Source organism: Saccoglossus kowalevskii, chromosome 3, assembly GCF_978046115.1.
Source record: "Saccoglossus kowalevskii chromosome 3, keSacKowa6.1, whole genome shotgun sequence".
Classification (NCBI taxonomy): Eukaryota; Metazoa; Hemichordata; class Enteropneusta; family Harrimaniidae; genus Saccoglossus; species Saccoglossus kowalevskii.
In genome coordinates this window covers 28,054,312-28,076,429 of record NC_140643.1, presented here as the reverse complement: position 1 = coordinate 28,076,429, position 22,118 = coordinate 28,054,312, and the positions used below count along the sequence as shown (strand labels likewise).

At 34.2% G+C, this 22,118-nt stretch overlaps 1 protein-coding gene across 1 annotated transcript; it reads right to left on the bottom strand.

The window, feature by feature from the left end:
• Positions 1–456: 456 nt before the first annotated feature.
• LOC144351888 (uncharacterized) lies at positions 457–20,106 on the bottom strand. Its single transcript, XM_085497427.1, has 2 exons — positions 19,961–20,106; positions 457–7,257 (listed from the first exon to the last, which is right to left on the bottom strand). The coding sequence occupies exon 2, from the start codon at positions 7,196–7,198 to the stop codon at positions 5,576–5,578; it is 1,623 nt and encodes a 540-aa protein (XP_085353553.1). The 5' UTR covers positions 7,199–7,257; positions 19,961–20,106; the 3' UTR covers positions 457–5,575.
• Positions 20,107–22,118: the final 2,012 nt, after the last annotated feature.

Here is a 22,118-nt window from a genome sequence, read left to right as displayed (position 1 = left end):
TGAATAGATTCATAAAACATGCAAGATAACAGAAAATCTTAGCTGGCTTTTGTCCAAGTATTTTGTACAGGTGTCTGTCAAAAATTAATGATTCACTGAGACAAATATGAACTGCCTCATTGTGTGACTACTGTATTATATGAAAAGTAAAAAAAAAAAAAAACACCTTTTATGAATAGCTATCATGTTGCAAGCTCTGCTTTAAATAGTTAGTTGGTGTCCAGTGGCGGGAGAAGTCAACAGTACTGTTGCCTCCTGAGAACCTACATCTTCAAACACTGCAATCTTTGTTTGAAGTGAGTTTTTAAACTAGTATTATAAAAACTCTATCATTCTGTTCTAATAGCTGAAACATATTCCTGTGAGTTTTCATATGTCGAATGAACTGTTTGTCAAATACAGAATACATATATTTTTGAACAATTTTCTTTTTAAAATGTGGATGAAATGTTTTGCTTTTTATGTATTTTTTATGTATTGTTTTTGATTTGATAACTTTGAACTAAACAGATTTTCTATTAGCTTCAGATCTTGATCAAAGTTTGGTACCCAGTTCTTAGGAGTGCTTATATTGATTTTCTGACATCTTGTTTTCTGTAAAGATTTATTGGTAGGTTTGCAAATGTGTATCAGACTGTGCAATCTCTCCATGAGTTGGTTTTGAAACCCAGTAAGGGATTCTGAGATACATTACCAAGGATATTATTACAAGATAAATCATTTGCTTCATTGAACACATACAACAATGCATATTTCCACTGAGATCAGTGACCTTTGATGTGTATCACCAGTGATCAGTCAAGTAGAAACAGTCGAAATATTTTATCAGTTTTTCTCAATTTTTGCATGATATTTTCATACAGGACATCTGTTGTTCAAACTCAGGGAAGACTTTACACAGATGAACAAGGTGACCAAGTTTGATGAAGTTCGGAATAGAATTAGTAAAGTTATCATGCACACAATAACAATTATTAACGACGACGACGACGACAACGCCGGACAAAATCTTTCCCTTAATATACCTTTCCCTTCCATCTTTGATGGTATGGGCAAGGTAAAAACCAAGTCAGTATAAAATCTTCACAGAAGACACAATTATCCCGAAATATGCGTCTATTACAGCATATTGTGCGATGTATGTCACATTGCATGACATTCAATTTTCTATGTAAAAAATTTTTTTTTATTACAAAAGTACATGTACTCTAAAAAATACTCAGTAATTACAGATGACTAAACTCAATATATATATATAATACATAGCTAGAAGTGATGTGCTTTTATAAATGAGTTTCACAATAAAATTTGCAGTCATCTACCCTTCGTTTGATTTCCCAGCAATGTTGCAGCCCTGATCAATATCCCTGCAGTGCATTATGGGAAGAATGAAATATTCCAACAAATGCATGTCACATGGTTAACATTATAAAGCATCTCAATACGTCATGTTCGATATGGGTCCCATGCGACAATACGTAAAACTCAACATGTAAAATACTTTGTTCATTTACACAAAATTCTGGCACTTGACAAATAAGTCAAATAATAATCGTAATAATGGTGGAATTGCCCAAGGACCTTAAAGCAGGAGGGTAGTCACCTGCACATGCACAGAAATTGAGTCCCAAGTGACGATGACAACATACGCTAAAAATGCAAAGGCTCATGGGTAGACGCTTGTTTGTAAACAATGACATGTTATGGCCATCTGACGCATGCGCAGGTGACGACTGCCCCGCTTTAAAATATGGAATGGACGATATAGATATATAAAAATAATTGAATTTTTATTGAACTACTATTGAATAATTGAACTACAAGTTCCTGTGATTCCTGAACTTTACTTTGATGAAGCCCCCTGTCACTATCATCAGAGCTAACAATTTTGAGTCCTGAGCATGATTTATGTCTGGCAAATATTTGGTGGGAATTTATAAAGAAAAAAGAAAGACTAGTAGCTTGGCCTCAGTCTTTCTTTAATTTTTTTGACTACCGGGTATATAGAATCAAAAATACAGGTTGTGTCCCTTTAATTAAGCATCCATGTCTACCATTTGAAACCCCCACTTTCTTTTTATAATGAAAAAAACACTAGTTAATTTCATGAAGGCATATTTATACCCCCCTTTTTTTATTATGAAAGAAAACACTAGTTAATTTCATAAAGACATGACTGTTGTTTTTTTTCAATTAAAATATTTATAAATTAGATCTTGGCCAATCACGATGAGCCTAGCAAAAAATCAGCCAATGATTGAAGGAGACTCACAGGTAACAGGCATTACCTAATGGCTTCTGTAGCCAATGAAAGCATAATCACTGGATCTAAATGAAGTACCGGTAAATGAGTCTTCCAAGGGAAATGTTTTATAAATATTTAATCAATTTCTATTAAAAACATTCATGCCTGAATGGAATTTACTTTTACTTTAAATCTTCAAAGACATTTCATAGAATTATTCTTTGTGCAGGGACACTTTGAGGATAGCGGTGAGGATATTTTAATAATATTTACACATTTTGTTCATTCATGGCTACTTGCATGTCGAATGGTCCTTCCTTAATTGAAGTATGTAGTAAGAGGGTTTTTTTTTTGGCACATTATAATAGTCAAAATGAACTTTTTATATTTTATAGAATCTATAAGTACCGGTATATCTAATTATTCCATAAAATTTCAGAGCTCTATCATAAATTGATCATTTTTTGAAACAGTAGTCAAAATTGCCAACCTACATTGTTTTGCTGACTAGATTTGCATATTTCCACGCATTTTAAATAAAGCACAGTATGAAATAATTTTAGAACATCTTTTGATATTTCCCCACCATCTACAATTTACTGGGTGTCAAAACATTATAGTTACAGACGATTTGTGACCATTTAATAGAAATACCGGTAACGCAGCAACTCCACTATTCATATGCAAATTAGAATATTTGTTTTAATTCTGACTTCAAAATGATCAATCATACGAGTACTAACCACCAAGCACTCATCAGACCCTTTCAGTTTTTTCAGAGATTGTAATATATATGAACATACATGTTTGTAGCAATTTTTGTTAAATTTATGCATTCTAAAGATTTCCCTATCCAAATGTAAAAAAGCAAACCAAATTTTCTAGTGAAAATGCAAAATTAGAAATTTTTCAAAAAAAGCTGCGACTTTTATGATTCTACATTTTTCTATAAACAAAATTGTGGTATCCTTTTTAGTTTCTATGCATCTTCAATAAAGCATTTATGTTCTTAGAAGTCACATGACCACATGAAGGTTGTTGCAACATCAATTTTTTTTATGAGTGCGAATTATGAGCTTTCATGAAATATAGTTTGATATGGGTTTTTTATGAAAATAGTTAGTGTGAATTTTACTTCCAGAAACTCCTGCATTCTTAAAGGACCACATAATTTAGCAGTGCCTATTTATTGTTCCTAACCCTGCTTTGGATACAAAATAAGAGACTTTTTTTTTAATGAGGTCAGCAAAAATTATATCCCTACTATTTGAAATTTTAAACCAGTCGTGCTAAATTTTTACTACGATCATTCTATTTACTTTAAACACGACAAAACGACGACATCAAGTGTGCTTTGTAATGAATGATGTGATATATTATATATTCAAGGAGATATATTCGTGATTTACTGGCCTTTTCTTGTAATATTTGTGTGAATTTATTGTTAAGGTAGTTCACTGTCATTAAAACACAGCAACAATTTATCACACCAATCAACCAAAAATAGTTGTGTGATAATTCACACACATGCAAGTCAAGTTAAAAGTTTTAATAGAGGAAAAATAGACGTGTTTTCAAGAAAAATAATCCAAAAATGTCCATTTTGGGACATTTTCCATGGCCATGTAATCATAGTATTCCATTGATAATTTATACTAATATTCAAAATTCCTTAATTTTTTGTGACCGCCATATCTAGCCCTCATAATGCTACATATAATTTGTCAGCATAGGTAACCGAACAAAAAGTTGAGGTATGATGGAATGTTTCTGTCATAGGAACCAATTGTAAACTACTCAAAACACGCATTTTTTATCAATTTTCAAGGTTGTTTTGTGGAAAACTTAGTTCAGTGAACATGTTTCAGAATTATGAACATTACAGTAACCCAACCACTCTTGCTCTTCTAGGATTTCTGAGTAATTTAACTTAATGGTAGCGAGCTACCTTAAAACAGATCTTAAATTCAAATAACAAATAGTTGTAAAAAGTCCATATAAATGCCTGGAATTTGATGAGCCAAGACGATAAGAATCCTGTTTTTTGATAGTTGCTAGTAACAACATAAAAAGATCTGTTACGATCCTATCAATAAAATGACCTGAATATCAACTAAAACTGAACATGCATTTAAAAATAAGGCTATTCCTGTAGGATGGGTGGTATTTTATACCTGAAGTATTATTTGAATAAATCTAATCAATACCAACATTCAATCACGAATAGTTACTACATTAAAAATACTTTATTTTTGCTTGGAATTAATTTTCGTTGATGAAGTGAAAATAAAATCTAGCGAATAAACCTTTTTTCCTATATTGATCCTAACTTCAACTCATCAATAATCAATGAAAATAAATTCATACAAAACACACAAAAACTCTTTTTAGCGAAAATTAATTCCAGCTAAGATAAAGTATTTTTACTGTATGACATGTTACAATTGAGTGTTTTGTCATTTTAGAGTACAAAACTACTGATTGAGTTAAAGTTTGAGTAGTTCCACATGCAATAATTTGTTAATTAAGTTATTATTAGAGTGCACATGTTGCAACAAGAGTATTGACCTGCACAGTGCAGAGGTTAAGGCAATTATCCCATATCCTTACAAAAACCTTATTTATATCAGGACAAGAACAAAAAAAGAAATGTTTCTGATCAATTTCTTTTTTAGAATCCCGCGCAGGGGGCTTTTTATTTCTAAAATACTTTTCAATTCTGATTTTTTTTTTTATTTTCTTTAAAATTAACTAAAAAAGAATTTGTGACAACTGTAGTGGTCTTAGTCTGATTTAAGAGATGGAAAATTCTCAACGTGAGCTTTGTTTTGAAATATGTCCCACTGTATTGGCAATATGACATACATGTACTGTAAAATCTGTATTAGAAGCCACATCTCTGATATAAGTCACACCCAGTATTTTTGAATAATTGAGAACCAAAAATTCATCATTTCTCATATGTGTAGATGTTTTAATAGAAGCCGCATCCCCTCTGTTGCATTTTACCATTTTAATAAAAGCCACAGTGTCTAATACAGATTTTACAGTACTCCTTAAAGTATTCCTTATTTGGAATTTTTATTTCCTAATAAGGTAGGATATATCTATCTGCCATCTTGATAATATCATCATTTCTTATTTGGAATTATCATAATTTTCAGTTCCTAGTTCCCAGATGTATACAAGTACTTTATACTGCAAATGGGTGTAGTAGTACATTGTAGGTACCAAACTTAATATAATACAAAGCTCTGTGAAAACTGTACAAAAATAAATGGTTTACAGCAGGGAGGAAATTTTATATAACACAAGTGTGTTAGCATAATGCTATAGACTGATAACTGATGTTGTTGATCTATTATCGTGGTTGTTCATACCCTGGTCTTGTTCTTCAGAATTGTCATCCCACACAACAAGGTTTACACTTCGTTGTCGTTGTCGCCTCACTTTGGTTCTTCGCCTTTTATAGTATTTGGTTCCAGCGATGGCTAGAACGGTGACAACTAAAACACATCCGACGATGCTGCCAATGATGACATCAATCTCCATCTGACTCATTGCTGGTTTTGGACGCGGTGGTGGACATGTGAAATTGTCGGCAGGTACATTCCATATGTAGTAGCCCTCTAACTGAGGGGGAGTCTCGCAGATCAAATCTTTGAAGACGTTGTGTAATGTTGCATTTGAGTAATAGTATAAAGACCAGTGAGCGAAATCACCAAAGTGACAGTCACACATCCATGGATTGTGAGACAAATTGATCACGGTTTTGTCACTGACGGTAATCATGTCAAATACTTTAGATGGAAGATACTCCAGTTTGTTGTACGAGATATCTAACTTTTGCAGTTTCACCAAACCATTAAATGCTTCTGCATGAATTTCTGACCACTCGCCATGGGACATTATCAGTTCAGTCAAGTTGCCGAGATTTTTGAAAGCATCCTTCTGTAAAGTTGTCGTTTTTACACCACGCATGAGCAAAGATTTGAGATTACTAAGTATCGACAATGCTTCAATCGGCATTTCATTCAAATCATTGTAATCTAGATTCAATCCGTTCAGATTTGGAACATTCTGAAAATCATCAAGTTTGATCATTTTGATGTCTGAATGTTGTAACTCTAGGATGAGGAGTTGGGGAAGTGCACGCAGCGCAGACTTAGGAATGAATTGCAGTGGATTTCTTTGTAAACTCAGATGCTCAAGTTTGTTTAAACCAGCAAGTTTAGCCTGAGTGAAACTTTCCATGCTGTTATTTCCAAGGTCAAGAAACTTAAGAGTTTGAAGCTGACTGAAGACTTCATCACCGATTTCCTCTATTTCATTACTAGATAAATCCAGTTGCACCAGAGAATTTAATCCATTCCAGATATTCCCATCTGTCACACTTCTTAAGTGGTTTCTTCCTAGCCTAAGATTTTTCAAGCTATTCAATCCACGAAAAGCATTCGGTTTGATCTCCATTGAATTGTGGTCCGTGAAATCCAGAGAAGTTAGATCAGTTAGTCCCTGGAACAGTCCAGGAGTCAGTTCATAAAAGTTATTCCCCACTAAAATCAGATGCGACATTTTCGGAGTGTTATCAAAAGCATCAGGCTGCAGCTGTCGAATAAAGCTTTTCTCTAGCGTTAATGTCTTAAGTTCCTGCAACTTCTGAAAAGCTAGGCCGTCAATTAAATCAAAATGCCCCCCGATAAACTTTAGCGTTTCGACCGCCTGATAGCTTGCATCAGAAAACAAGTTGGCATGCACCGCAGGTGTCAATTGGATATCCCGGAATATCAGAGTTTTAATTCCATTGGTTATGGTTTCTGGAATGCTTGTCATATTGTCACACGTCATAGTATGGCGTGATCCACAGGTACAGTTCAGCATACAGGAATTTGCATACGGAAGCAGGGCGACCAGTAACATCCCAACCACTGTGCACATTCCTGCTATATTCATGGTGATCTGTCAGTGAAAAAAAAGCTGCACTCACTTATCATCCAATTAGGTTTGTGCACCTGGAAGAAACAACAAGAGAAAATCAAAATGCAAGAGTGACAAGACTGACTGAATGAATAATCTTTATTATGTAAATGAAGTCACATGTGCGTATCCAACCTATGTGATTGGTCAATTGCAGTATGCACCACTGTAGTGTTATGGATATACAAGGTATAATGGTGTGTAGCCATAATGTCTTCAGTCGATGTACATGTATGCAACAGCAAATTTTTTGTCTTACGAGTACTATTATTTTGTCAACGGCCATTATAAAAGGGGGAATTGACGTGGTATTTTTAAATACTTTATTTTTAGCTTAGAATTCATTTTCACTAAAGGGATGATTTAGTAGAAATAAAATACAGTGCATTTACCTTTTTCCTATATTTTACATTCAACACATGCATAATCAGTGAAAAAAAAGTCCATACAAAACACCCAAAAACAAAAAACAGTGAAAACAAATTCCAGCTAAAATAAAGTACTAGTATTTTACAACAGGTTATTATGCTAATCAGCCACCTTGACACTGACAGGAGATATCAAAATCTGACAATCATGACACTAGAAATCACATGACTTAAGCTGCCAGAAAGTATCAACATCAGAAATCACATTCATATATCTGTCCATATAAACCCTATAAAAGGGTCTTTGATATGTATAGATGTTATGCCTGTCAATATAGTAAATGTATCCCTTCACTGAACATCTGTCTGTTTTTTCAATCACTTTGTTACATTCGGAGCATTGTATGGTTTTTTTTTAAATCTTTGAATTAAAATTCAGTTTGAACTCTAGTCTAATAAATGTTGGTCCCAAAGCAGATAATATTGGTTACATATACCGCAGATACAGTTGTGTTATAATAAATAAGACGCGTACATGAATGATTTATATCAAATAACTGCATTTAAAAATTAAATTTGTAACCTTTGACCTATGTTCAACGTAACAAATTACATTAGAAACAAATCTTGACCCTTTTTGAAGTACCGGGGTACATACATGTAATGTAGGTTTCCTTTGTATCTCTAAATTCAGTTTAGATTTGATGCCCAATAAATAAATGTGGAACTATTTTAGATTTCTATTTAAGATCATCCGATTGTTTATTTGTAGACAGTGAGCCTATCATGGCATGTACCGTAGTATTACCGCATCATGCTTAGAGGTAGGTGTCAGGGATGAACCAATGAAATTCTTAGGTAGACATTCACATTCTGGTGTCTGTAAATTCTGTTTGTTGATTACTACAAGTCAAATGAATATAGGTAGATCAGCTGCAGGGAGGACATTTTCAATTTCATGTGCATATTAAATCATATGTTGTTAGCTGCTGCGAGTCAGCATTAGGGTCAGACCAATGACATTTTCGGGTCAGATGATGCATAAATTCAGTGAGTTAGCTGCTGAATTAGCATTAGGGTCAGACCAATGACATTTTCGGGTCAGATGATGCATAAATTCAGTGAGTTAGCTGCTGAATTAGCATTAGGGTCAGACCAATGACATTTTCGGGTCAGATGATGCATAAATTCAGTGAGTTAGCTGCTGAATTAGCATTAGGGTCAGACCAATGACATTTTCGGGTCAGATGATGCATAAATTCAGTGAGTTAGCTGCTGAATTAGCATTAGGGTCAGACCAATGACATTTTCAGGTCAGATGATGCATAAATTCAGTGAGTTAGCTGCTGAATTAGCACTAGGGTCAGACCAATGACATTTTCGGGTCAGATGATGCATAAATTCAGTGAGTTAGCTGCTGAATTAGCATTAGGGTCAGACCAATGACATTTTCGAGTCAGATGATGCATAAATTCAGTGAGTTAGCTGCTGAATTAGCATTAGGGTCAGACCAATGACATTTTCGAGTCAGATGATGTATAAATTCAGTGAGTTAGCTGCTGAATTAGCATTAGGGTCAGACCAATGACAATGCATAAATTCAGTGAGTTAGCTGCTGAATTAAGCATTAGGGTCAGACCAATGACATTTTCGGGTCAGATGATGTATAAATTCAGTGAGTTAGCTGCTGAATTAAGCATTAGGGTCAGACCAATGACAATGCATAAATTCAGTGAGTTAGCTGCTGAATTAGCATTAGGGTCAGACCAATGACATTTTCGGGTCAGATGATGTATAAATTCAGTGAGTTAGCTGCTGAATTAGCATTAGGGTCAGACCAATGACATTTTCGGGTCAGATGATGCATAAATTCAGTGAGTTAGCTGCTGAATTAGCATTAGGGTCAGACCAATGACATTTTCGAGTCAGATGATGTATAAATTCAGTGAGTTAGCTGCTGAATTAGCACTAGGGTCAGACCAATGACAATGCATAAATTCAGTGAGTTAGCTGCTGAATTAGCATTAGGGTCAGACCAATGACATTTTCGAGTCAGATGATGTATAAATTCAGTGAGTTAGCTGCTGAATTAGCATTAGGGTCAGACCAATGACATTTTCGGGTCAGATGATGTATAAATTCAGTGAGTTAGCTGCTGAATTAGCATTAGGGTCAGACCAATGACATTTTCGGGTCAGATGATGCATAAATTCAGTGAGTTAGCTGCTGAATTAGCATTAGGGTCAGACCAATGACATTTTCGAGTCAGATGATGTATAAATTCAGTGAGTTAGCTGCTGAATTAGCATTAGGGTCAGACCAATGACATTTTCGGGTCAGATGATGCATAAATTCAGTGAGTTAGCTGCTGAATTAGCATTAGGGTCAGACCAATGACATTTTCGGGTCAGATGATGTATAAATTCAGTGAGTTAGCTGCTGAATTAGCATTAGGGTCAGACCAATGACATATAAATTCAGTGAGTTAGCTGCTGAATTAGCATTAGGGTCAGACCAATGACATTTTCGGGTCAGATGATGCATAAATTCAGTGAGTTAGCTGCTGAATTAGCATTAGGGTCAGACCAATGACATTTTCGGGTCAGATGATGCATAAATTCAGTGATTTAGCTGCTGAATTAGCATTAGGGTCAGACCAATGACATTTGAGTCAGATGATGCATAAATAGAGTTAACTGCTGAATCAGCGTCAGACCAATGACATTTTCGGGTCAGACGATGCATAAATAGAGTTAACTGCTGAATCAGCGTCAGACCAATGACATTTTCGGGTCAGATGATGCATAAATTCAGTGAGTTAGCTGCTGAATTAGCATTAGGGTCAGACCAATGACATTTTTGAGTCAGACGATGCATAAATAGAGTTAACTGCTGAATCAGCGTCAGACTAATGACATTTTCGGGTCAGATGATGCATAAATTCAGTGATTTAGCTGCTGAATTAGCATTAGGGTCAGACCAATGACATTTTCGGGTCAGATGATGCATAAATTCAGTGATTTAGCTGCTGAATTAGCATTAGGGTCAGACCAATGACATTTTCGGGTCAGATGATGTATAAATTCAGTGAGTTGGCTGCTGAATTAGCATTAGGGTCAGACCAATGACATTTTCGGGTCAGATGATGCATAAATTCAGTGAGTTAGCTGCTGAATTAGCATTAGGGTCAGACCAATGACATTTTCGGGTCAGATGATGCATAAATTCAGTGAGTTAGCTGCTGAATTAGCATTAGGGTCAGACCAATGACATTTTCGGATCAGATGATGCATAAATTCAGTGAGTTAGCTGCTGAATTAGCATTAGGGTCAGACCAATGACATTTTCGGGTCAGATGATGTATAAATTCAGTGAGTTAGCTGCTGAATTAGCATTAGGGTCAGACCAATGACATTTTCGGGTCAGATGATGCATAAATTCAGTGAGTTAGCTGCTGAATTAGCATTAGGGTCAGACCAATGACATTTTCGAGTCAGATGATGTATAAATTCAGTGAGTTAGCTGCTGAATTAGCATTAGGGTCAGACCAATGACATTTTCGGGTCAGATGATGTATAAATTCAGTGAGTTAGCTGCTGAATTAGCATTAGGGTCAGACCAATGACATTTTTGGGTCAGCTGCTGCTGAATCAGCATTAGGGGAAATATTGGTTTGTCATGAAACATATTTCATTAATTTACATATTATTGGAATAAATAATATAACAAGCGGCCTCCTGGCTGAGAAAGCTACGCTGTTAGCAATGCACATTTCAATTAAAGAACAGAAGATATCATTAGAAAATGAACAATATGCATAGTATCAATGCAATGAGACTTGCTGTTTTCAACAAGAATTCAAAAATATCATTTTTCACCATAAATAATTGTGGTTTTTAACAAGAAGAAAATATCACTTTTTACCAAAAATGACAAATTAGAGAATTGACGATATCATTACAAAATGAACAAATTTGAGAGTGGTCCACATGTAGTAGCTATATACGTAATATCAAAGCAATTGGACTTGTGGTTTTTAACAAGAAGTTGAAAATGTCACTTTTTACCAAAAATTACAAAAATATTCACCAAAATCAGAGAATTAAAGATATCATTACAAAATGAACAAATCTGAGAAAGGTCCACATGTACCGGTAGTACCTATATATGTAATATCAAAGCAATTGGACTTGCGGTTTTTAACAAGAAGTTGAAAATATCACTTTTTACCAAAAATGACAAAAATATTCACCAAAATTAGAGAATTAAAGATATCATTACAAAATGAACAAATCTGAGAAAGGTCTACATGTAGTACCTATATATGTAATATTAAAGCATTTCGACTTGCGGTTTTTAACAAGAAGTTGAAAATATCACTTTTAACCAAAACTGACAAAAATATTCACCCAAATTAGTGAATTGAAGATATCATTACAAAATGAACAAATCTGAGAGAGGTCCACATGTAGTACCTATATATGTAATATCAAAGCAATTGGACTTGCGGTTTTTAACAAGAAGTTGAAAATATCTCTTTTTACCAAAAATGACAAAAATATTCACCAAAATTAGAGAATTAAAGATATCATTACAAAATGAACAAATCTGAGAGAGGTCCACATGTAGTACCTACATGTATATATGTAATATCAAAGCAATTGGACTTGCGGTTTTTAACAAGAAGTCGAAAATATCACTTTTTACCAAAAATGACAAAAATATTCACCAAAATTACAGAATTGAAGATATGATCATGAAATGAACAAATCTGAGAGAGGTCTACCCAAGGTACATATACACCAAGTATCAAAGCATTCAGGCTTGTAGTTTTCAAGAAGAAGTCGAAAAAAGTAAAACATTGACACGGACGACGACGCTCAATCACTCATATGATAAGCTCCGCTCGACAAAGTCGACAGCGGAGCTAAAAAAAACACTGTTCATTTTGGGAAAAAATCACGCGTTTCTGAAATTCAAACATTGATCATATTCATTATGGAAGTACTGAATATGAAAAATTCAAACTATCTTATTTTTTTATGAAATAGAAATTTTTAAAATCTGAATATTGACCATGATTTAGTTATTTACATACTACTGAATATGCATGTAAGAAATGATGAACATTCTTGAGATCGGTAAGCAATGGGCGTATAAAAGACAAGATGGCAATCGGATTTCAATATGCAGATCACACTCTATGATGATGCATCTGGTTGGAATACTCTGTGAAATCGATGTTTTAGACGATTAGAATGCACCGATTCCTTCATGAATATAATGTAGAATACAATTTTAATGTTATTGGTAGTTAAGTTGAGCAAGATTTAATTGTAATTAAATTGTGTTTAAAAGTTGACATGGGAATCATCTAAACAGACAATAATCATAATTATTTTTAAATAACACTCACTAAATTGTTAGTGACAATATATTGTGCATGTAATATGTTGGCACATTGTAGACAATACACAATATTTTACCTTGATACAATTGTGCGAACTCAAGGATTTTCAATTTTTATTTGAGACTGATAATTTGCATCAATGAGTCCTTAGAGCAAACATGCTGAATATTACATAGTAATTAGTCAGTGTATAGTAAATATTAATGTTTTCTATATTAAAAATTTTCAATTAATTGATACATTTTTGGTTATTTGAGCGTTTGTTATATGACCAAGATCAATCAATCTAGTTTGCAGATTTTCTGCCCAAATAGCTGTGTGAAGATGAAGATGATGACTGTTCATGTGATTGATTACTTTGAGGCCAGAATGACACTACTAGGCAGTGAAACAACTGTTTAGAATTCTTCACCATGTAGGAGATGCAATCAAGAAATATTCGTCTTCATTTGACTGTCAGTTTCAAGTAGGGACTATAATTCTCAATCAAGTCTATTCAGAACACAACTTGCATGTACTGACCAAACACAAATTTAAAACAAAATTTATCATGGCAGCAAAATGCCCCTTTGTACATGTATTTTGTTGATTTTGTTAACGCTTATTTAAAATCATACGAGGCTGGCACAGTAAGAGTTAATGTTGACTTAGGTACTAATTAAAGGTCATCACTCCGCACCATATTTGATATGGGTACAATGTGGTGTTTAAAGTAAAATAATACTTGTTATCTTTTTATTACAATGACCACTCATGTTCTTGCTCCTTGATGACCACTCATGTTCTTGCTCCTTGATGACCACTCATGTTCTTGCTCCTTGATGACAACTCTTGTTTTTGCTGCACGCCGACCACACTTGTCCTCGCTGCACGCCGACCACACTTGTCCTCGCTGCACGCCGACCACTTTTGTCCTAGCTGCACGATGATCACTCTTGTCCTCGCTGTATGCCGACCACTCTTGTCCTCGGTGCACGATAACCACTCTCGTCCTCGCTGCACGATGACCACTCTTGTCCTCGCTGCACGATGACCACTCTTGTCCTCGCTGCACGATGACCACTCTTGTCCTCGCTGCACGCCGACCACTCTTGTCCTAGCTGCACGATGACCACTCTTGTCCTCGCAGCACGATGACCACTCTTGTCCTCGCTGCACGATGACCACTCTTGTCCTTGCTGCACGACGACCACTCATGTCCTTACTGCGTGATGATCCTTCTTGCTGCAAGATAACCACTCTCATCCTTGCTACACAATGACCACTTACATGTAGAGTGGTCATCGTACATAATCAACCAAAATAGTTAAAATGCAACACTAACATTTTGGCAGGGAACAATATTTATTTCTTAATGTCAAGAACATCAGTATAAAAATATAGTGTATTTTTTTTTTAAAAAACATTCTTTGTAATGTGAAACGCCTCATTCCATTCCTGTCAAGTTACACGTTTGTTTTTTTAAATCCTGCCACAACATATTGAATGCACATTGTAATATTATTTGTATTAATTTTATTGATATTTCTCTGACACGACACTTTGAGACAGATGTGTCATTTTATTTCATCACGTTTTATTTTTACACAAATAATTGATATTGACAACAAGTATTACTTTCGAATATCATAAGTGAAACTTCTTTGTCCAATAATATTGTTACCATGGGAGCTGATGATTAAAAGTGATCTTATTTTCAATTAGTACATAATGTATGCCTGAAGGAACTGTATGTCAAATTCTGAGTTTTATCAAGCATGTTAATGTGATGAGTATCTTTTTATCTACTGATAGCCCTATCTCACCAGTATTACTCAGCTTCCTGTCAGTTTGCCAACTACAAGTCTTTTTTATTTTTATCTGTTTTTTGATATATACATGTATCTCTTGTTTCATTGTGTGCACTCTTTGTGGAGGATATATGCTAAACAGGATTTGATAAAGGTGTTAGGTCAGCAATGGAGAATGAGTTTTAGTGAGAGGTATTATGTGTGCATTGGAATCATATGATGTACTTGTTCATTGTGAGGTAACAAATCTGGTGTTCTAATCAGGTTAGGTGTTCTGCATGTACGTGCTCATTGGGACGCATCAGAGGTGTTGTATATGAGCTATCAGGGAAAGTGTTTTATACTGTATTATATTGTATGTCATTAGATGAGGTGTTTATTGGAAGGTGTCAGATGAAGTTTTCTATGTGTTTATTGGGTATCAGGTGAGGTGTTTATTGGAAGGTGTCGGATGAGGTGTTCTATGTGTTTATTGGGTATCAGGTGAGGTGTCAGATGAGGTCTTCTATGTGTTTATTGGGTATCAGGTGAGGTGTTTATTGGAAGGTGCCAGATGAGGTGTTCTATGAGTTTATTCGGTATTAGGTGAAGTGTTTATTGGAAAACATCAGCCGAGGTCTTTTATCTGTTTATTGGGTATCAGGTGAAGTGTTTATTGGAAAGCATCAGACGAGGTGTTCTATGTGTATATTGGGTATTACTGTAGGTGAGGTGTTTATAGGAAGGCATCAGATGAGGTGTTCTATATGTATATTGGGTATCAGGTGAGGTGTTTATTGGAAAGCATCAGACGAGGTCGTCTGTGTTTATTGGAAAGCATCAGATGAGGTGTGTATTTATTGGGCATCAAGTGAGATGTTTAATGTGAAATGAAATGAAATATAACCATACATGAACTTGATTTGTAGATTATGCAAATGAATAAATCACACTGTACAGTATGAGTATTTTGAAATGAAAAGTGTTTATGCCACTATGGTAATATTATACACAAAGGCAGTAATCAGCAAATGAGATATATTTTACATGATTCATGCTTTACTTGATTATTCAGTGATGATATTGTTTTTCCGTCACACATCTAATGTGTACATGTCCATAAACACATCAGTACTTTATGGGCTGCTATAAATACCCTGCCAGGTAAATATCTGTAATAATTTAGTATTTTTGAATGAAATCTTTGGACCTGAGGGTATGGTATGTACATGCTAGTAACTACATACATGTAGCTGATTTGTCTACTATAATAAATACTATAGTTGGTGAAAGCTTTATTAATCCAAACAAGTCCAGCCTTGCTGTGGTCGTAGAATTCCCACGATAACTGGTTATATAATGTACAATGCCTGAGGCATACAGTGACTTAAACGTACATATACACTGCATGGAAGTAACAAGTCTCTTTTTACCTCCATGTACACTGTAACAGTCACTATGAGACTAGGAACACACACAGGATTTAACAAGCCTTCGATTGTTACACTGCCGCTAGTACCCGCTCAATTAGTATACTGTAAAATACTTTATTGTATTTTACAGTAGTCAGTACTGAGTAATTCCAGCTAAAATAAAGTACTTTACAGTAGACAGTACTGAGTAATTCCAGCTAAAATAAAGTATTTTACAGTAGTCAGTACTGAGTAATTCCAGCTAAAATAAAGTATTTTACAGTAGACAGTACTGAGTAATTCCAGCTAAAATAAAGTATTTTACAGTAGACAGTAATTCCAGCTAAAATAAAGTATTTTACAGTAGTCAGTACTGAGTAATTCCAGCTAAAATAAAGTACTTTACAGTAGTCAGTACTGAGTAATTCCAGCTAAAATAAAGTATTTTACAGTAGACAGTACTGAGTAATTCCAGCTAAAATAAAGTACTTTACAGTAGACAGTACTGAGTAATTCCAGCTAAAATAAAGTATTTTACAGTAGTCAGTACTGAGTAATTCCAGCTAAAATAAAGTATTTTACAGTAGTCAGTACTGAGTAATTCCAGCTAAAATAAAGTATTTTACAGTAGTCAGTACTGAGTAATTCCAGCTAAAATAAAGTATTTTACAGTAGTCAGTACTGAGTAATTCCAGCTAAAATAAAGTACTTTACAGTAGTCAGTACTGAGTAATTCCAGCTAAAATAAAGTATTTTACAGTAGACAGTACTGAGTAATTCCAGCTAAAATAAAGTACTTTACAGTAGACAGTACTGAGTAATTCCAGCTAAAATAAAGTATTTTACAGTAGTCAGTACTGAGTAATTCCAGCTAAAATAAAGTATTTTACAGTAGTCAGTACTGAGTAATTCCAGCTAAAATAAAGTATTTTACAGTAGTCAGTACTGAGTAATTCCAGCTAAAATAAAGTATTTTACAGTAGTCAGTACTGAGTAATTCCAGCTAAAATAAAGTATTTTACAGTAGTCAGTACTGAGTAATTCCAGCTAAAATAAAGTACTTTACAGTAGTCAGTACTGAGTAATTCCAGCTAAAATAAAGTATTTTACAGTAGACAGTACTGAGTAATTCCAGCTAAAATAAAGTACTTTACAGTAGACAGTACTGAGTAATTCCAGCTAAAATAAAGTATTTTACAGTAGTCAGTACTGAGTAATTCCAGCTAAAATAAAGTATTTTACAGTAGTCAGTACTGAGTAATTCCAGCTAAAATAAAGTATTTTACAGTAGTCAGTACTGAGTAATTCCAGCTAAAATAAAGTACTTTACAGTAGTCAGTACTGAGTAATTCCAGCTAAAATAAAGTATTTTACAGTAGACAGTACTGAGTAATTCCAGCTAAAATAAAGTACTTTACAGTAGACAGTACTGAGTAATTCCAGCTAAAATAAAGTATTTTACAGTAGTCAGTACTGAGTAATTCCAGCTAAAATAAAGTATTTTACAGTAGTCAGTACTGAGTAATTCCAGCTAAAATAAAGTATTTTACAGTAGTCAGTACTGAGTAATTCCAGCTAAAATAAAGTATTTTACAGTAGTCAGTACTGAGTAATTCCAGCTAAAATAAAGTATTTTACAGTAGTCAGTACTGAGTAATTCCAGCTAAAATAAAGTACTTTACAGTAGTCAGTACTGAGTAATTCCAGCTAAAATAAAGTATTTTACAGTAGTCAGTACTGAGTAATTCCAGCTAAAATAAAGTACTTTACAGTAGACAGTACTGAGTAATTCCAGCTAAAATAAAGTATGTTACAGTAGTCAGACAGTACTGACTAGCTGTCAATGCATATGTTCATCATTGAGACTTACGGTAGTGAGATTTATTTAAATTATCAGAGATTAGTAAATACAACTGTCACGGTCACCAATTTGTCACATCGTGTGAATTTTACCATCAGTTGCCATGGTAATGACAGTGTGAGAAATGAAATCATTAACAAATAGGTCTGCTTTTTTGCTTTGCGTGAAAACAATTTTCACTGTTTCCAAAAAAAAATTTTTTTCACCTTTCTAGATAAAAATAAATCATTATCTAAATATAATGCACAGGATAAAAATGGTTAAAATCACAATAAATAGCCCTTGTGAAGATCCTAAATGTGCCCCACTCATGGGAAATTTATCTGTTTTATGAATAAATAATATAAAATTACATGACATGGTAAGAACATTCCCTGTGTAGAGCTTGTCACTAAAATCATTTTGAAAACTGCCCATTTGTTTTTTCAGCCATGACAAAAATAAAATAAAATATCCAGAGCTTGTTCAGCTGCCAGTGTTTAACCTAGTAGTATTTCCAAGCAAATCGATCATGAAGTAAGTTCTTTATTCAGTTAAAAATAAATGTCCACAGCACATGTTTCTGTCTAAAATGCAACTTTTTTCAAAGCTTAGTGTGAAATGCATAGTGCATGCATTCCTATGACAATTGCTGTCAACACATGCCACAATGGAACAGCAATGCTTTATTTGGCCACAAGTTTCCTATCTCACAATATACCACATTCCAAAGTTTATGGCATTGTCATTCTGATGAAACTGAAAATTATCGTCTACGAAAAAAGTGTTCACTTGAAATCTACATGTACTCTAAATGGCGAAACTTCTCATAACTTTGCCAAAGGTCGTTAATTTTTTAAGTTGTCTTGAGATTATGAAAATTGCTAATGCAATCTACTTTTATCCCCAGTCTTCAAGATTACATCTCCACAATACAAATCGTAATATTTCCCCTCCCCTCAACACATCCCTGTCGACAGAAGTCAGCAGAATGAGACGCTAGTGCAAAATAATAATTAGCTCAAAACAAAATACTCAAGTAGGATGATGATGATGATACATAATTAAATTTGATATTAAATTCCTTTACACACGGTTATCTTGCAATCTACTAATTTTGTATTCTATTTCCTATTCTGTTACTTGATTCCTTGATTTTTATCAGTATTGCATTCCAGTCAAATTCCAAAACCTGGATATGAAAGCAATAATGATTGACCTAACAGAGTTAGTGCTGAGGAGATATCAAATAGTTGTCACGGAAATCAAACTTGATAATGGCATTTGGAAATGAATGATGATGATCTTATTGATTAGATGGAAATGCTGTACTTCCATGAGGACTGTAACAAGAATGACCTTTTGTGTAAGGTTCTATTATTTGTACTGTTCACATCTCAGAGTATTTCTCTCTGTTAGCCTAACCATGGCCTAACCTTTCACCTCAGTCATGCTGGCCAAGGCGCATATCCTATAAGGCATACTGGTATACAAATGTAGCTAGCCCACCGAACAAACAAAAACAATTTTACCTCAAGTCAGGTCAAGGCTATATAAGGACAGCAATCTACAAAAAAATACTGAAATGTGTATGTGACTTTGGTCTATTTTTTAATTTGTGAAATTAGAAATAGCATTCATGTTGTAGTTGTTGTAGGGACTTTTGGGAATGGAGTACAAAAGGCTTTTGTGCCTCAAGGCTTATTGATACTATGGGTATAGACGTAGACACACCATGCATGCCACCTGAGTAAGGTCTAACGGTGATGTGAAATCCCTTCTCAGTTATACTACAAATATATGTATATGCACAGAGTAGATTGAAAAGCAGGCTGTCTGAGCTTCGACCATGGTATGACAGAATCACAAAACAACATGATTGAATTCACCAGCTGTTTGTGAAGCAAAGTTGATTTCACATGTACATGATGTCACTTACCTTGGCAGTGGAACAGTCTCCAGTCTCTACTCAGTCAGCATATATACACTAAGGCCACAATATTACTCAGTCTACAGTTCATGCTGTGAAAACAGGGAATTCCAACACTCAGAATAGGATTCTCTCTCTATGTACGGTCTTATTTTATACCCTTCATGACCCCCCAGCAGATGATTATGCTCAGCTTTTGTGTTCATGCATGGGGGGGTTATACCATTATGTTTGAGGGGAGGGCAGGTTGTTCAGGGGCATTGTTTATGTTTATGCAAATTTACATTGTTCTGGTCAAATCCTTTCTTCACATTTGTGTACAAGTATCCAATATTTTGTTTACAGTAGTTTCTTAGTAAATTTCTGTTTGCTGCGTAAAACCCTAGACAACTAAGGAAAGTCTAAGGACTGTGCTAAAACAAACCACAGTGTGTAGAATCTTACAATAAATCTGTCACAGAATAATCCAGAGTAATTGGTTTCATATTTTCACAACTGTTGATCAAGCTGAGTAACTATTTGAGTTTTGCATTTTGTTTTCTATCTATCGTAGTATCATTATTTTATACTAGCTATTATCTGTAATGTATTAGCTTAGATTTTTTTTTTTTTTTTTTTTTCTTATCTATTTTCTGTTTTGTAACCTTTTATTCCTTTTTAAACTTTTGTAACCATTGCCAATCCCTCCGGGGAATGTGTAAGTGTTAATAAAATTACCCATTACCCAACAAGTGGAAATGATTTCCATTTAGTTCAAAATTTATAGATAAATATATATGAGAAATTAAATAATGTTTCATTACAATTTTGGCAGGAAATATTATGAAATGGAAAGTAGAAAGTCAAGCCAGGTTTCAAAGTAGTAACTATAATGTAAGGTATGCTTGACCTGCCAAAGTTCACATATCCTGTATTTTCTGGGTGTATAATTTCAGTATCCTTCCCTCCGAAAATGAAGAAGTTGTCAATGAAGTTGACAAAAAAACAGTCACACATGGCATGGAAGTTATTGCTTTGATACCCCCAGAAAGTACCAAGATGTGTGACCTTTAGGGTCAAGCAAAGTGCCAGGATGTACTGTAAAACATGTTGTTTTAGCAAGCACGTTATTTTAGCTAATTTAGCTAATCTGTAATTTCGCTAAATTAAGATGCCGCTAATTAGAATAGAGTATATTTTCACAGTAAGATTATTGGCACTTTAGCTATTAAAATTAAGATTCAGGTAATTCATGCATGGAGACAAATTCGCTAAAATGGTATGTATCTATTGCAATGTATTATACAGTATGACCTTTGTGGGTCACACATAATGTCTCTTGCAGAGTAAGATTATAATTGATATACCGTAATCATGGACATAACTGTTTTTACATGAACATGAACTCAAAGGTCATGAGAGAGGGATGTCAGTTTTCTTGAAGCCAATAAATAATCTTATTATTTTTGTTGTGATTTTTAAAGCATGATGGCAAAATAAATCACAGTCCTTGATAGAGGGACTGAGAATAAATTATAAAACTGACAATATTTTTAGGGTGTTTTTAATGACGAAATGTGGTCCGTGAAAACTGCATATTATTTGGCTGTTTTTCTCAAAAACTACTACAATAATTTTGACAGGGAATAATGTCACTGCTATATGTTCCTTTGTCAAAAACGAACATTCTACCTTACGGTAATTTATTTCTTGTACCTGGGAAAAATCTTTGTTATAAGTTGTTTTGTTCCCCTATTCAAGGGTAGAATGAACTTTACACCCTTCCAACAGACTCGCCAGTGATTTTGTTTCACTTTTAATGAGCTTATGCTTGCCTACAAATAAATAAAATAGGTGTAACCTGAAATTGAAATTAAGAAGTAGTAAACAAAACCTGTTGTCTGTCTCATTTCTCAAAAATAAATTCCCATATTTTTTTTTAAATATATACCGGTATTATCCAAACTGTTTTTCAAAACCTATACACAACAGAAAATTATGCCCATCTGGTCAAAAATTAATTCCTAAAAATACTTTATAAAAATACGCTGAAAATCACACAAAATTGATGCTGCTCGATAAGTTAATGAATATTATATGGTTATTTTTGACTATGTTCCGACTGTATTTTCGATAAATAACACTTTTTTTTTGAAAAAAAAACACACACACAACTTTGAGTCAAATT